The 17,659-nt window shown below is 41.0% G+C and overlaps 1 protein-coding gene across 1 annotated transcript; it reads left to right on the top strand.

The window, feature by feature from the left end:
• Nucleotides 1–3,018: 3,018 nt before the first annotated feature.
• MCOLN3 (mucolipin TRP cation channel 3) lies at nucleotides 3,019–17,307 on the top strand. The gene is made up of 15 exons (XM_065741115.1): nucleotides 3,019–3,042; nucleotides 3,186–3,278; nucleotides 3,565–3,819; nucleotides 5,077–5,244; nucleotides 7,242–7,395; nucleotides 7,829–7,913; nucleotides 7,999–8,095; nucleotides 8,697–8,796; nucleotides 10,712–10,824; nucleotides 10,905–11,054; nucleotides 12,626–12,727; nucleotides 12,839–12,961; nucleotides 13,528–13,734; nucleotides 14,143–14,272; nucleotides 16,085–17,307. Exons 3-15 carry the CDS (start codon nucleotides 3,592–3,594, stop codon nucleotides 16,102–16,104), a joined length of 1,677 nt encoding a protein of 558 aa, XP_065597187.1. The 5' UTR covers nucleotides 3,019–3,042; nucleotides 3,186–3,278; nucleotides 3,565–3,591; the 3' UTR covers nucleotides 16,105–17,307.
• The last annotated feature ends 352 nt before the right edge of the window (nucleotides 17,308–17,659 follow it).

Below are 17,659 nucleotides of genomic sequence, written 5' to 3'. Positions count from 1 at the left end.
TGTTACAGTCACATTGACTTACTTGGCCATTTCATAATTATACACTGAGATAAAGCCAATTTGGAAAATATAAGTTCTGCTGAGTAACTGAAACTCTAAGTCACATGAACAGAGGAAACACTGAAAGGGTTGTGATAAATCACGTGACTATTTTTAGCAGGATAACTTGCAAATAAAAACAACCTTTCTCCTTTGACTCTGACAGAAATATTATACATATAAAAACAACTAAAATGTTGTCTCTAAGTAATGTGGTTCTTTACCCTTTAACTAACAGATTCAGCTGTATTACACAGATGGGGAGAACCTCTGTAGGCAAATGTTAACATCAGAAGTGTCCCTCTGACAGTATTGCAAACAAGTAATACAGCAATCAGTGAGGACTGTTTATAGCTCCATCTGTGGTGTGCAGAACCTCACTGACTGGGAAGGTGCTACATCCAGAGCAGTTAGTAGGCACAGAGTAATTACCTCCCTTCACAATATCCTTAATTACTTACTGCATCTGCCCACCTGTCGTTCTGTGGGCACCTCAATGTCATCTGTCAGGAAACATGTAAGGCCTCCAAAGAGAGCAAAGGTGGGACTTTTGAAAACTGATCTGAAGGATAATTGAGCCCACATCTACTTGCAGACAATATATATAAAGGTTTGGGCTTGTTTTTTGTTGTTTAAACAGGATAATGCTACTAACCTCTAGGTGCTCCCTGCAGAAAGCTGGCACCCACTGGGAACTTTAAAACAAGAGCTGGACAGCAGTCTTTCACTTGCCACCTCTTCTGAAAAAGAATCAACATTTACAGTAACACAATTTGGAGAATTTAGGAGTGCAAAAACTAAAAAGAAAAAAATATATTGAAATATATATATATATATACACACTGCTCGCTACTTTATATATGCAGCAACACATTGTGTTACATTTTTCAGTACATGTTCTCAGTCTAATTTCTCAGCAAATTTTCAGAGGGATACAACAGTATTTAATTGTGAAGGAACAGGTGAAGATGAGAACGCTTGATGTTATGTAGACTCATTTAGCTGTAGCTGGATGTAACATTCTGAACTTTATAATATCATAAAGAGTAAAATAAAGATCAGAATGTTCTCCCCTGTGGTTAATGGACCCAGACACTGACAGCTGTAGAAGAGAGGTGTGATGTTGCTAGGTGCTGCTGCACAGGACGTGCCTCAGCTGTCAGCCACACAATTGCTGCTGCCTGAACAGAGGACACAGGGTGATTCATTACTTGCTTAATTGAATGATTTACATTTTAGTTTGTGTGCGTTACTAATCTAAGACCAATTTACTCCAATTTGAAGTGACAAAAATGGGGTCAGTTTAACAGAAGGACTACAAGTTAGTTATTAAAAACATGCTCTGCTTTTTTTTTCCTTCTGGTGGTGTCGCTGTCCAGGTAAAGCCCACATTTCTGTCTGTAAATATTTAGGCCCTTACTAAAAATACCATCTCAATAATGACCTACTTGCCATGTAAGTTCACATGCAGCATTTACTTTGTTTAATCTACTTTGCTTCTCACGGACAGCAAACAACACACCTGAGGTTTGTACTGCAAGGAATGGCTGTACGTACTTGAATGCAGTTTCATTCCATGAGCCTGGGCAGTAAAGCTGAAGTTTTGGCAATTGCCACATCAACCCTGCACGTGGACGGATCCTGTCGCGAACACACAGATCTTGGAGGAACTGAGCCTACGTAAGCCAGGTGCAGATTTCGTTATTTGGCAGAAATCCGCTGAGATTTTTGTCTGCAGCGAAGGCGAGGAGGAATGAGCTGAGCCATCCAACGCAGAGCCGCGCTTACCTGCGCGGCGTGAGGTTGTCATGGCAACGCGGCGGGGTGGGATTGACGTTCCCGACGGGCAATAAGCGCGCTGCTTTTAGAGCCCGCCCCACGGGCGGACGTTGCTATTGGCTGATCCGCGGAGGAGCAGGAAAGCTGCGCGTCCCAGCGGGAAGCTGGCTGCGGATGCGCTGGACGCCTGTCGGGCGGGGTGCCCCGTCCCGCCGCCTGCCTTTTGCAACTGCAGCTCCGTAACCGGAAGGCACCATTGCCCGGCGTTGTGTTTTGCTTTGTTTTGTTTAATTAAAGACTTGGCACAGCAAATTGTAGGACGACTGACTCGGCATTCCCGTCCGCCGCAGCAGCCCGGACCACAGCCGGGCAGGGCGGTGCCGAGCCGCGGGCGGTGCTTGCAGGCGGCGGTAGGGGCCGGGAGCTCCGCGTGCCGCTGCACCGCACCGCACCGCACCGCACCGCACCGCACCGCACCGCCCGAGAGCCGTGCCCGCAGCGGCAGCGCAGCGCAGCGCAGGTATTTGCGTCAAAGCCCCCGCCCCGAACTGCAGGGCGGGACGCGGGGGCCGAGCCCGGGGAGCCCCGCTCTCTTCTCCCGGTTGGGTGAGGGGAGGAGACCCCGCGTCGCTCAGCCGGCGGCGGGGCGGGGCGGTGCCGCGAGGAGGGGACGCGCTGCGTGCGGCGATACCCCCGTGGGATCGGAGCCCGCGATCGGAGCCCGCGTTGTCTCAGGGCGCAGGCTGGCTGGAAACAGTGCGTTGCTTTTCGCCTCGAGTGCCTTCTGCAGCTGATACCGTGAGGTCAAGAAGTACGTTTTTGTTATCAGGCGCGCGCACTGGCAGCAGCGCGGCGGTGCCAGAGCATATCGGTGCGGAAAGAGCCGGTGTGCTGAGAGGAAGGTATCCGGCAGCACCGCCGTGCTGCATCCCTCGGGCGGTGCGGCCCTGGGAAGCCGGAGCGGGGCTGTGCGGGGCTCACCTGCCCCCGTGCCTGATGTTGGTGTCCGACTAGGTGATCTCTGGAGGTCCCTTTCTACCCCTACCATTGTGTGATTCTGTGACCGCCGGTTCTGAACTTGTCGCCACCTAACAGCTGAGCTCATCGTGATGCTTACCATTACCTTCGATTTTATTGCCTGATTCATAATCACCCGTGTTTTGCATTCAGGCTTTTATGGCAGTAGAAGTACATAATAGTGCTAAGTGCCAGTTAGTTGCTCAGGTAATGTTTCTGAATTGCACTTGGCACGCTGGGGCTTTGTTTCCAGCGATGCTATGATTGCAGTGATCCAATGATGCTGTCACTGGCGTCTGAGAAAAGCGATGTTTGTCTTGAAAACTGCATTTCTTTCGGGTACTGGACAGCTGATGGGTAGCTGTGAGGAGCACCAGCTACAGAAGGAGACACGTGCCCAGGGCGCTGCATAGAGGCTTTGGTGCTCTTCTAGACAGGAGGAAGTGAGTCACAGTGTCCTGCATATGCGGTACTGGAGCTGGGAAATGAGGGGGGAAGAGATTTTCCACAAATGACTGCATCATTCCAAAGGGACAGAAATTCCATTTGTAATTGAATATTAAGTTACCTGAATGAGTTCTGCCTTTAGAGTGTGTGCAGTATTATGAGTCAGCTCTTAAGCTCAGTGTAACGTGTGGGTATCTTCACAGAAGACCAACAGCTCTGGGACCCAGCTTGTCAGCTCAGGCTGATCTGATGCTGCTGTGTTGATGCTTGCATGTTTTCCAGCTGCCACAGACATTTGTCGTTTCAGCAATGGAGACTCCTGAAGTGACTGTAAGTAGCTGCAGTATTCCAGATGATGAAGGGCTCTGCAGCTACAGACAACACCTGTCACTGCCACAGGAGCTGCTGGCAGAAGACCAGCTCAGGAGAAAGCTGAAGTTCTTCTTCATGAACCCATGTGAAAAATTCTGGGCCCGGGGCAGAAAACCTTGGAAACTTGGGATTCAGCTCCTCAAAATAGCAATGGTTACCATTCAGGTGAGTACTGTGGAACTAGGGATTCATCTTAATGCAATGAATTCAAATGAGGGGTGAAGATGTCAGTTTTCCATAGCCTAGTGTGGAGACTAAAGGAGGACAGACAGACCAAAAAACTTTCTTCATCACACAGATGTAGTGTAGATCTCAGGATCTTGGGTGATATATTGTTCTCTTAAACTACTGACTGAAAAATGGAATTCCTAAGAGTGGAAAGGAATAATCTTTTTTAAGGAATGTCACACCCCTCCCCCCACCCTTTTTTAGTCCCCTGGGTTGTCATCTGTCCCATTTTGCAATTAGAAATAACATTTATGGTGGAAGAATCTAAATAAGATTTAGACCTCTCAGAGAAAATCTGCCAATAGATTATAAATCTTTGTGCTATTGATTTGCTACTTGCTCCCCATCCTTTGTGTCTTCAGCACCCAGCTTGCCCACAGGCTGCTTAGTGTCTTTGTAACAACTGAGTTATCCTTATCAAAAACTAAATATCCAGTTTGCCTCATGGCCATAATGCTGAACCAGGGACTTCTGGTTCAGACTTATCTCTGATGAGTTTCCTCACAGTACTGCTGACACTAGTTGTGAAACAATAGGCACTGGAGGGAATTTTGAGCTCCTGCAAGCAATAGAGCACATACTTCTGGGAACCTTTCCCAGTCTGGATAGCAGCTATCAGGGTTTTATGCTAACTTGATTAGCTGTTGCAGGATGTGACAGCTCTCAAGTTACCCTGTTACAAGCACAGTTTTCACCCATTGCTGTAAAGGCACCTTTTACTCAAACCTGAGAGTAAAATTTATTTATTTATTTATTTATTTAAGTTGTCCTTAATTTGCACTTTCTGCACTGAAGTCAGGACTTCAAAGTGAGGTCTGGTTATGTCCTGTCCTGCCTTTTTCTCTGAGAAACAAGGCAAAGGTTTCCAAGGCAAGTTATATAAGTGTCTGGCTGAAGTAACAATCACTTGTAACAGTATATGAGTAGATCGAATTGGAGATAGTGTCCTTTTCTTTGTGAAAATGCAAGTCCTTAGCCAAGAAGCTGGTCATTGTATTAAATGAACGTTCTTAAAACCCATTGTTTCCTTAAAGTCAAGCTTTCTTTTGATCAGCTCTGAAATGAAATAGCTTGTATGTAAGTGCTGTGTTTATCAGCATGATGAGAATAACTAGCAGCTTGTAGGACAGAATTTGTCTATTAATGAAGAAGTCAAGATTGTCTTTGAACAGGAAATATAAATGTCTTTTTCAGCTGGTGCTTTTTGGATTGAGCAATCAAATGGTGGTTGCCTTCAAGGAAGAGAACACTGTAGCATTCAAACATCTCTTCTTGAAAGGGTACATGGACAGAATGGATGATACCTATGCGGTATACACACAGACAGATGTCTATGACCAAATATTCTTTGCCATCAACCAGGTAAGAGTTGTCACTGCAATGTATACAAAATACATGCTCTTTACCTGAGTGCACTTCCCTTCTCTTTTTTCCTGGATTGTTTCCAAGATTGAATGTGTGCACCTGTTGCTTAATACTTGAATACTGACTTGCTTACATACCTGAGTGGGGTTTTGTTTGTTTGTTTGTTTGTTTGTTTTATTTTTTTGTTTGGTTGGTTTTGGTTTCTTTTTGTTCTCTCTCTCTCTCTCTCTCTCTTTTTTTTTTTTTTTTGTAGTGGATTCAATAACAGTTTTTTTGGGAAAAAAAAAAAGCTATACCCAATCATACTGAAGTAAATGCTGAGCACAGCCCAGTGCTCTGAAGAGGGCTGGCTCTCTGGCACATCCATGGCTTTGAGTCTTGTGTAAAGGCTGAGGTACTGATTCAAGCACAGTTGCATATTACTGCTTGCAGGTGAACTTTCATGGGTCAGTCCCCATCCAGAGTCAATGTACATCTGCTCTTCAGTTTTTCTTTTTATGGGAGGCATATTTCTATGCTGGCATTAAACTGTCATGGAGTTAAATGGAATAGGAATTGAAGACTAGGAAAAACCTGAAAAGACCCAGATCTCAATGCTCTTCCTATACCACAAATCATTAAGAAGAAGAAAAAAAACATTGCTGTATTGGTTGGTAACTTTGTTAAGTAGTGTTAACATCTTAAGCAAAGCAATTTCTGGAACAAATTGGTGGAGAAATCCACAGATATTTTCAGGAAAAGAAACAGACTACCTCTCACTGCCAGAGCACTGGATTTGTGCAGACCTCCCTGGAGCTAATCAGTAGATCTTCTTCTCAGTGAGCTGCTTGGATTTTAACCAGAGTGCTTTGCAAATAATAAGTTGCATTTTCAATAAAGATTGCAAAAAGAAGCGAGAAAGCAGTTAGGCCCAAATCCTGTGCTTCTTTCTTTTGTCAAATACCTTCAAGAAGATGTGTCCAACTCATGGCCCTCAAGCAGCATGTGGCCAGGCACAGCTGCCACTGCGGGTGCCCCTGTCCTGTGCCAGAATGACAGTAGCTCTGCCCCACCACTCTGCACAACCATCACTCAGCCCCAACTGAACACCAGTACAATATTAAATATTGTATAATACCCCACTAGTTTTATATTTTTGTTGCTTTGCTTACATACTTTAACTGTATTATATCTGCAAGTAATGCCTTCTGTTTTATTACGTTGGCCCAAGACTTCAGCTGCAGATTTTAGTGGGATGGCAGTAGAAGCTGAACATTCCCACCAGTATCCCACTACATGTTGTTGCCATGTGAGAGATCGCAGCAGAGGGGCAGTCTGACAGAATGGTGTCTGGCATAGAAGTCATTCCATTCCTTCATGCAGAAAAATGCAAGATCTCGCACCTGGGTTGAGGCAATCACCACTATCAATAAAAACTGGGGGATGAAAGGATTAGGTGCAGCCCTGACCAAAAAAAAAAAAAAAAAAAAGATATGGGGGGTACTGGTGGATGGGAAGCTGAACATCAGCCAGCAATATGCCCTTGCAGGAGACATGGACCTGTTGGAACGCATGCAGAGGGAGACCACAAAAATGATCCCAGAGATGGAACACCTATCCTATGAGAAGAGACTGAGAGATCATGGGCTGTTCAGTCTGGAGAAGAGAAGGCTCTGAGATGACCTGATAGCAGCCATTCAGTATCTAAAGGGCAAAGAAAAGGACACTATTTAGCAGGGTCTGTGGTGGTAGAACAGGGGGATACGGCTCAAAGAGGGTATATTTAGGTTGGGTATAAGGGAAAAGTCTTCAAGACTCAGCTGTGTGGTGAACATTTCCAAGTTCTTCAGGTGACCTTTTATATAAAAAGAAGAGTTATGGCACAGATCTAAGCTCTTGTTATTATTTGTTTGTTTGTTTTGAATGTGTGTGTGTGTATTTGTTAGTTTGATTCCCAAGAGGCTAATAGTTTCTGTGCCATCTAACTTGGTTAATTTCTTTGTTCTGAATGTTAGTATTTACAGTTGCCCAACATTTCCGTTGGAAACCATGCTTATGAGAAGAGAGGAGCAGAAGAGACAGCTCTGGCTGTATGCCAGCAGTTCTACAAGCGAGGAACCATCTGCCCTGGAAATGACACCTTTGATATAGACCCAGAGATTGTGACTGGTGATGAATCTAATCTATTGTAATATTTATTTGGGAGGAGGGACCATACACTTAAGATACATTCTTAGTGAACATCCAGTATTTTATATTTGTATCAGGTGATAAGTACTGAACTTGCTACTAGCCAAAACTGGTAAGAAAACTACTATGTAACTAACCTCCCTTCCAGGGAGTTCTTTATATCTACTGCACAAAAATGCTGTTAGCACAATTAGCATTTAATATAAGGCTAGTAAATTCATGCTGAAAACTTGGCTGATATTCAGAAAGCCAACATATTTGTAACCAAGACTGCATAATGACTCATCACTTAAGTGTGCTATCTTTACTACACTAGTCGACTGCACTTCACAGCCTTAGGAGTGGGAAGGGCAGATTACAATTAGAGCGTGATAACCCCTGAGATATTATTGTCAGTACTTATCCATTGCAGACTGCTTGTACATTGAGCCGATAATGTCTTTAGACAATGGAACAGTGGGAAAGCACAATTTGAATTTCACTCTGGATTTCCACAGGTAAGGAGGAGTAAATACTTCCTACACTGCTGTTTTTGTGCATTTTCATTGCATAAAAAAAAACTAACGTGACACCCTGTTCCAGGCTAGTGGCAGTGCAACTCATGTTCAATCTGAAGGCAATCAACCTCCAGACCGTTCGTCACCACGAGCTCCCTGACTGTTACGATTTCACCCTGACGGTACATGGATGTCTGCCCTGTGTCTTTCAACTCAAAAATGAGAAATGATTCACACTTATTTACTATATGCAGTCAGTGCAGATGCTTTCTGAGGAGTGCTGGGCACCATTCAGTGTCCTCAGTGGAGTCTGGAATACTCTGCCATGAAACCCTGTAAACTACTGCCAGATGTTACTGTAGGTGAAGCTTTGGAGACATCTGAAACAGACTTCATGTGCTTGTTCAGTTTACAGCTTTCATAATCTAATCCCATTCAAGTATGGGAAGTACATGAACCTCTTCTCTTTAGAGAGATGCTTCTAGGAATGTGTTGTGCTTTTTATTTTTTATTTTTTTCCAGACCATGAGGATATGGGGCTATACTTAAAAGAATTCCACCTCTATTTCAGTATCTACTTGATCAAGCAATACCAGATTTGTTTTTCATTTTGTCAAGACTTTACTTGAATAAACAAGAATTACTTTAATCTTAAACAACTTGCTTAACTTCTGCCTTATGAAAATTGTTCTGAATTATTGTGCAAATGTAGCAGTACAATACACTAAATATATAATGTTTTAACAGTCACTTTTTTTTTTTGTTTTGTTTTTGTTACTACAGATAGTGTTTGATAATAAAGCCCACAGTGGAAGAATTAAAATAAGTTTAGACAATGATATAGAGATCAGGGAATGTAAAGACTGGCATGTTTCTGGATCCAGTAAGTGACATAACTTCAAACTTTCATGTTAAATTAGCAAGATGTTTGTTAACTTCTCTTTATTTAAAGATGAGGCACTATAATATGTACATTCTAAATCCTGTTTGTTTCTTCTTTTTTATTTTTATTTCCCCTGAAGTTTTGTTCTTAAACATCTGTGAAACCTTGTACATTGATACTGTTGCACGAGATGTTTCCATCATTTTGGTCTGGGCTACTGAGCTTAAGCTGCTCACTGATTAGGGCAGGCTGTGAAGCATTGCTCTAGCACCTGGCAACAGAAGGACATGCGATAGTGGTGAAAAGTTTTGAAACACATTCACTCTTATTTCAGGACTTAACAGCAGGCAGATAAGGAAGCACCATTGCTAAGGGCTGCTAGAGTGCAATAGCTAGAAATATTTCTGATTGCTGCTTGAACATACTTTGGCATGTATCTGAGTGTAACTGAGATGTGCAGTGTGGTTGAATATCTATCTTAAATAGTTGATAATAGGAGCATACTTTGTTGTGAGCTACTATTTCCAGTGAAAACAACTTTGCCAGAGATCTTTGTTCAAAGAGATTCTTTAATCTACACCATAAGCTTAGCAGGACTTTAAATTCCACTTTTTTTTCATGGGTATTTTTCCTATTCTATTGCTTTCTCTTTTGCTATGCCTGCATTAGGAAATTCCTTCTGAACACCTGGCATTGAGGGTATTAAGAAAGGGAGAGTTATTTTTTAAAGATCCTGACTGGAATTAATTTTGTTAATTGAATTAAATGCATCACAGAGAATGAAACATGCTGTTTAAGCAAACACATAATTTGCTGAACAGTGTACCAGCAGGCTTTCCTAGATGCTGTCTTATATGCGTACACCAGATGGCATGCTATCTCTAACAGATTACTTGCGCAGTAGGATAAGGTTTTGATAGCAGGTCTCTGTAATAATCCACATTTGACATTGATGTAGATTGCCTCTGTTACAGTTTTCAATATAATCTCCTGAAGCACCCTATATTATTTTTTGGAAGCCAAGGAAAAATATGAAGGCAGTGATGGCAAATGCTTCTGTTCTGAACTAGGCTGCAGAACCATTTTAAATGGCACCAGTGAATGTGTTAAGAGACTTCTAAACAAGAAGAAGGTGGGCTTTTTTCTGGATAGCTGATATCAGTGTGGTATCAACTACAATGCCACTTGCCAATTTGGAGATTTGCTGCCTATTCTTTCTACTTTAGCAGTAATTTTCTTCAATTTTTTTCTCAAATGTATTAACTCTCCTAGCATTAAAAATCAAATCCTTATACTAACTCCATCTAGATTCTGCTGTATGATAAGGATAAAAAGGAAAAAAAAATTAAAAAGATGTATGGTGGTAGTGTTGGTGCAAAAATTGATTTTAATTGATCAACAATGTTATTTTTAGTAACTGAAGATATGCAGAGCTCATGTCTGGCTCAGTGTTGGTCATAGTTATCTGAGCAAAAGTGCAAATTAACTGCATTACTCTATGACAGAAAAACAATATGATAGTCAAATTCTGTTTTGGAAGAGGAGATAGGTATTACAAAATTCCTGAGATTGTTTTTTTATTTATTTTTTAATACAAAAATTGTGGCTTGAGGGGCCATTCCAGTGCTTGCAAAATAAACAAGTCCTACCTCCTATTCTGCAGCCTTGTAAGAGACATTCACATTCTGATGTATGACTTTTTTGATTTGGAGTCAACCTTTCTAAATTAATTGAAGTGATATTAGTGGTACGTATATACTTGTGTGTCTCTTGAAAATGTCAGACAAGTATTTGTGGGGAAAAAAGCAAGGGTTTGTCTCAAATCACACAAACATCGCTAATATAAGAAATTGATTCTTACTTCAATACTCAAGATGAAATGCATCTGAATATAAACACGTTTTTGTTCCTGCAGTACAGAAGAATACACATTACATGATGATCTTCGATGCTTTTGTCATACTGATTTGTCTGAGCTCATTGATCCTTTGCACACGATCAGTAGTCAAAGGAATTAGGCTCCAAAGGGTGGGTATGACTCCTGCTTTGGAAAATCTTCATGTTCTGCCTAAGTCTAATGAACTTTTCCCTCTCTTCCTTTCCCCTAGGAATTTGTACACTTTTTCCTGTATTATTACAAGAAAGAAGTATCTTTCAACGATCAGCTGGAATTTGTCAATGGCTGGTATATCCTCATTATGGTTAGTGATGTCCTGACTATCGTTGGATCAACTCTCAAAATGGAGATACAGGCCAAGGTAAGATACTTATACCGTTAGGGAGAAGCAACGCTGATTATTTCTGTCTCACCTAGGTTTAGATTTCAAAAACTTAGGCTGGCTATACTTGATTCATACTGGCACAATATTTTAAAACTCTGTCTTCTTGTCTGGAATTATAACTCAGGTGTATTATTTTCAAATATCACTGTATATTATTGTTCTAATATTCTTTGCTCCTTTCAGGTGTCTCAAAGTAATAGAATTATTTCATCTCTGAATGTTTAAGACCGTTGACTTCCTCTGAGCCCCATTTAGGACCAGTTAGATCTGCTCTTTCATTTATTTATTTATTTAAATTTAGCATTTGACTTTCTATACTACATTTTTAAAGTGTTTAACTGGCATAGAGATTTTCTTCTTAAGCATCACTTTGCTGCTTTCCCAGCATCTGGTTTCCACTGTGGTTTTATGCCTTCAATAGAAAATAAATAAGCAAATATGAAATGTTGGGCAACAAAAGTTGCAATATGTTATGCTGGAGCATTCTAGTATTTAGATCATGTTGTTTTTTATTGAATCTGTGTCAGCCTTTGAAGCATGACATTGCAACACGACAGACTTTGGACAGTAGTGATGAAAGGACAGAAATCAATCTGGTGACAGCTTGATTATCACACATTGTTCTGGCTTAATTTAGGAGCTGTAAACTTAAAAGTAGAAAGGAGCTAAGATGAGAAAGAGGTCCATGCTCACTCAGAAGAGGTCCATTCTCTCACAGAGAATAGTGAATACTTTGTGTTTGTCAGCTGTTCAGATGTGAGAATTTTGGAGAACTACAGATCAAGGGACTGGGTATTAGGTAGGGTAACTTTGATGAAAATGGGCCAGTATGTATAGATGGAAAAAAAATTCCGCCAAGTGCTGATAAAATATACATGAAGCTCTTGTTAGAACTAATTTAAAATTAATTATTCTTCTCTTTGACATCTTTCTACACCTCACAGGTCCTTGCTATGTAGCAAAATCCTCTTTAGTTTTATCTGAACTCTGCTGACACCTCACAGTATTAAAAAAAAAAAAAGCTTTATCTACATACTGGAAGAACTGTTTTTACTTTGTAGTTCTAAAATCAGATTTACACTGTACATTGAGATGTGGCAGAGAGATTCCCAAGCTCATATGGGGAATCTGATGATAAAAATGCAGTTGCTGCAGATAGCAGCAGCAGATGCTGCAGGTCTGGGAGCAGCTCGAGGTGTTTTCAGGGCCACATGACAGGACCTGTCAAGATCTGCACTGAATGGGGGTCTCTGGAGCTGCAGTCCAGCTGTGCTCTTAGCCTAGCAAATAAAGCTTATCTCATGGGGAGAATCTGTTTCATCAACACTTATATTTAAAGGCATATGGAATGAGTAACACTTGAAAATTCCCTTACTCTTCGGTGATGCTTCTGCTCTCTACAGAATATTTCCCCAAAGTAATTTCTAGAGATTTCTAAGGAAAAGAAAGTTTCTTATTAGATCTTTGTAGTAACAAGAGTTGCAATTTAAAGCCATTATTGGTTATAATACTTGATTATTTTTCTTTATTTATTTATTTTCTTTTAGAGTCTGACAAGTTACGACGTCTGTAGCATACTCCTAGGAACATCCACTATGCTGGTGTGGCTTGGAGTCATTCGCTACCTAGGTTTCTTTCAGAAGTATAATGTAAGGATTTCCTGAGATCGTCATGCTGTTGGTATTTATTCTGTTTGCTGCTATAAGATGACAGGAAGAAATGCCCGGTTGAATTCTTACTGTTTGCATTGCTTTCTGCAGCTTCTCATTCTAACGCTGCGAGCAGCGTTACCCAACGTCATGAGGTTCTGCTGTTGTGCTGCTATGATCTATCTAGGCTATTGTTTCTGTGGATGGATTGTACTGGGGCCATACCATGTGAAGGTAATATACTCAAGATTAAAAATACGATGTGAATAGAAGATTCTAAACAAATGAGAGTTTACTACTGTTGCCTTCTAAGTTTCCATGTCAAGTCTTCTCTTAATATAATAATCATTCTTCTTCAACATGATGTTACTGTTTGAGCAGCCTGACTGTCACATCATGGTCAGACTTCCCTCTGGTTGTGAAAGCTCTGAGTCAGGAGTGGAAGTTGCTGTGACTCCCAGTCATGTGCTGGGAGTCCTTTGTGGTATTTTTAGAAACAATTTTGATCTCTCAGAAAACTGCTATCAGCCTAAAGCTTTGGAGATGTTATTCTTTTTTAATGTGAAATTGGCTTATCAAAAAGTAAGAGTTTACAGGAGAACAAATTGAATTCTTTTGTGTAAAGGAGAGGACAAACTTTGCTCATTCTGTAGGTGCTTTACGGTTAGCACTGCATATTGTCATGCTCTGGGCATACAAATGCTCAGAAGAGCCAGTCAACAGCCATATATCTCTTTCAGGTTATATATAGTCTAGGGTCCCAAATACAATGGAAACAGATGTCCCTGTCTTTTTTCCAGTTCCGTTCTCTGAATGTGGTTTCTGAATGCCTCTTTTCATTGATAAATGGAGATGACATGTTTGCCACTTTTGCAAAAATGCAGCAGAAAAGTTACTTGGTTTGGTTATTCAGTAGGATCTACCTCTATTCCTTCATAAGTCTGTTCATCTACATGGTGCTAAGTCTCTTCATTGCACTCATTACAGACACGTATGAAACTATCAAGGTAAGCATGAATTCTTACAATTTGTTTGGAATAAAAAAGACAAGACTGCTGCTATTCAGACTCTCATTTCTCTTGATAGTTTGGCTTGCAGTACAAGCCAGTTTTATGAATGAACGTAATAGCTATTTTTGAGGTTTTTATGAGTTTATATTTTTGAGTGATTGTAAGGAATTTTTAATTCCTCCCTATTTTGGTTTTCTTATAAGCCTATCTGATTTCCTCTCTCAGTGGAAGCTTATTATCAACTAAAAAGTAGAAAATTCTTATTCAGTTGTCTGAATCTTCTAATTTCATGCTTGAAAAGTGATCTGGGGAGGAGGCAAGTCTTGCTTTATGTTCTTACCGTATTGCTTTAGGCTATTCTGTGTTTTAGCCTTGTTAAAGGTTTAACTAAACATCAATTTTTAGCACTACCAACGAGATGGCTTTCCAGAGACAGAACTTCAGAGATTTATATCGCAGTGCAAAGACTTACCGAACTCTGGAAGGTACAGGTTAGAAGAGGAAGGCTCTCTATCTCTTTTCTGTTGTTGTAATGGTAAGTACCTATGTTAAAATTATCCATTAATGTATATGCAAATGCAACATATGACAAAATATTCTTGGTGCAATGTTTTAAAGCATACCTGTTTTGGCGGGAAGAAGATAAAAATAAAACTTCGCAAAAATAAGAAACTATTCGTAATGCTCTATAATGAAACACTTGGGCAAAAAGTCTGCTGCTGTTGCCACTGCTGAAACATACCACCCACTGCTTCACTGTGCTCACATCCACTGTTTGGTCCCCATAAACATCCAGTAAGCATTGATTAATGTCAGTGGGTGCCAATTTTTCTTCATGGAGGAATTCAGTGATGCACTTTTGCTTTATACACATTTTCATGTCAGACACCACTCTGTCAGACGACCCCTCCACTGCCATCTATCACACACAAACAAAATGTGATGGCATACTGGTGGGAAGGTTCAAACTCTACTGCCATCCCACCAACATCCAACTGGCACTGTGGGCCAACATTATAAAATAGAAGGTATTATTTTTGGAGTAGCCCCTGTAAATACACACAGTAACTTGGGAACCTTGTATGTATCATGTGCAAAGATTAGTCCTGTCTTAAGGACTTGACAATCACGACTTAATGAACTCATTCTGTGCCTTCTTATCCACTTTTCAATTATACTTTATCCAGAGGTTTCCAAATGTAGATGGTAGCAGGCCTGAAACTTTTGGAAAAAATAGGTTGCAAAGGTTTTAAAATGGCACACACCCTAAGTATTATTATCACATCAGTTAGAGAAGGACTGCTTAACTTCCACTATGGAAAGCTTAATGTTTCAGTTACTCAAACACTTTGTTTCCTCAGGACTACCAAATGCAGGATATGGGGTTTATATTTAACCTGGCTGGCTGCAGCTCTGTACCTTGCTTGCAGAAGGGCCCCTTGGTGTGGGAGTCTTTAACACCTGCAGCTTCCTAAAAAGATCCAAGGCACTTGTATCTCCTTGTTATGGGCTTTTCTGAGTGTGATGTGTTGTCAATTGTCATGGACCCATGAAGGAGAGGAGATGGGGGCACGTTTTGGAGCCAGGACAGAGCAGAGCCTGCAGTGACACCACCTAGAGCTGAGAGCCTTTGTGCTGACCAGTTGCCTTACTTGGGATGAAAGTGTGGGATGAAATGGAGCAGGATTTGCTCCTGGGTAAAGGGCGCTGATGTTAATATTTCCTTTTCTGTGCACACTCTCAGTGTAGTCAGACAAGAAACCCAACGTGAGGCAGGGACTGGGATTCTAGAAAAGCATTTGAAAGTGAAAACCTGAATGCTCTCAAACAACTTGTTCTTCAGGAGGACTGGGCAGCCTGCAAAGCCCTGGATGCAAGCGGAGCTGCAGGCATTGAAGTGCCTGGTTATTTAATTATGTTATTGTGGTAGTAAATGTGATCCACGTGTGTTCCTCATTCTCTGTATGTTAGTGCTCCAAACTGATATCTGGAAGTAGCATGTTTCAGTCCCAGACCAGGGACTGCCTAGAATTAGTGGACATTGCTTTTCAGCTCAGTACTGTGTCCTTCTGCTTTTACTTTGAAACAAATATCTGTAGGAACAAACAACTATCTTAAGTGGTGAAGATGATATGGCTTCTGCTCCTTCAATAGTCACGTGGTCCTGTGATACACATGGGGCTCCTCCTAACTTTCACATGTTAAAAATGTTTTACAGCAGTTCGTAGCAGTTTCTTACCAGTCAGATACGTATTTAGATAGCTCAGAGGCATTTTTAAGGCTTCTTGTACAATTGAACTATTATTTTTGTGTGTGCACTTGATGTTTTTCCCCCTCTTCTACACAGGTCCTAGTGAACATATCTGATGGTCTGTGGAAGCGTACCATGGAGGCTCTGAAGCAGCACATGTTGCAGGAAGTGGGTAGTAGATACATAGTGGAAAATCTTACACCCTGAGTCTAAATACTTTTCTCCAAAACTAGTGTAAATCTGTGGCAAAAGCTTGTGATATACTTACAGCCTTTCTGGTTAGGTGCTCTCACTTCTAGCTCAGGTTTGTTTGTTTTTTTAGCTTTGTTCTGTTTGTTTTCTCTGTTAAAATTTGCTAGAATGCAAAGGGCATTAATAAGCTGTCTGGGTTCAGACTTGACTAGACTATACGGGTAGACTAGGAAGGCATTAAATTTCAACATGAAGAAATAGTGTCAAACAACAGTGATTTTGAGCATTGAGCTAGCCCTCAGTACTGCAGGTATTCTCATGCAATGAGCAAATTAAAGCAGTCTGGTGCTCTCAGCAAGTTTTTAATCTGTAGTAACAGTGAAAATTAACTAAAACTTAGAAATTTGGTAGAACTCGTTTCTGGAGACAGTACAGTGGACTGATGTATGAGCCATTTAATATGGCTCAGAACATCAACTAAATATTTGTATGAACAGAAGCACTGCATGAGGAATGTGGTAGTCTTCTCATAGGGAGGCCATAAAAGACTGGAAATGAAGTCAGAAGGGCGAGGTGAGTGGAGCGACGTTGATGTCCTCCATCCAGTCCCAGCCAGAGTCTCTTGCTTCATTCAGCTGGGCAGTGTGCTGACCTTATATTTTTTAAGGAATAGTTGAGCAGAAGCACTTTCAAAGTATATACTTTTAAGTAGAGAATGTCCTTTAGTGTAGCAGTCTTTAAACTTGAACTAAGGTAAATACAGACTCTTGAGAGTCACATCTCACCACACATTAGAAACTGATGTTTCCTACCAACCTATATAACTTGGTACTCTCTGTGGCTGTCTAAAACATTTGATCTTACACAAGTTCAGTTTTGTCAACTTCTATAGTTTGCTCATTGTGATACCATATAATGGATGCCTTATTTCCTATAATCTCTTCACTCTGGGAGCAGAATAGAAAAACAAAGGAAAACATATTTTGGATAACTTGCATTTTAAGCAACAGTCCTGTAGGTGTGTGTGAAATCATGTAATGCAATTTCTGTCTGCTGCACACCAGCACAGAGGACACTAAACACCCTTTGTCTGAATGTTTGCATATTGCAAATGAGCTAAAATAAAGATGTGCATTTGTGATAACTTCTGTGTGTGGGTGTTCATTTCAAGAGCAAATATTTTGCCAGGTTAATATGTAAGATTAAAAAAATAAATAGAGGACAATATGCACTATTGTACATTACATACTGCTTCAGAAATTATATATAGTGTGCAGATGTGCACTGCCTGGAGCCAGGCTCCTTCTTGGGGACCACAGTGAGGAGCTGGTCTACACCAATGAGTGAGTGCAAAGCCTTACACTACACATGCTTCTGCACTGAGAACTTTTCTGACAGCTGCCTGAGGTTGTGGACTTCTGAAGGTTCTGAGGTTCACGGCATCCTGGCCTTGAGAAGCAGACATTAAGCAACCATGTG

Source organism: Cyrtonyx montezumae, unplaced genomic scaffold (assembly GCF_038088225.1).
Source record: "Cyrtonyx montezumae isolate F1298 unplaced genomic scaffold, pur_monq_1.0 scaffold_1, whole genome shotgun sequence".
NCBI lineage: Eukaryota > Metazoa > Chordata > Aves > Galliformes > Odontophoridae > Cyrtonyx > Cyrtonyx montezumae.
Note: the sequence above shows the minus strand (reverse complement) of the source record. Positions and strands in the feature narration are given on the sequence as shown.

Bases quoted from the DNA above. Each gene is read 5' to 3' on its own strand.
- MCOLN3 (XM_065741115.1), top strand. From the start codon at position 3,592: ATGGAGACTCCTGAAGTGACTGTAAGTAGCTGCAGTATTCCAGATGAT. The intron at 3,820-5,076 runs GTGAGTACTGTG...TGTCTTTTTCAG, and splicing joins TAGCAATGGTTACCATTCAG to CTGGTGCTTTTTGGATTGAG. The intron at 8,096-8,696 runs GTACATGGATGT...TTGTTACTACAG, and splicing joins GTTACGATTTCACCCTGACG to ATAGTGTTTGATAATAAAGC.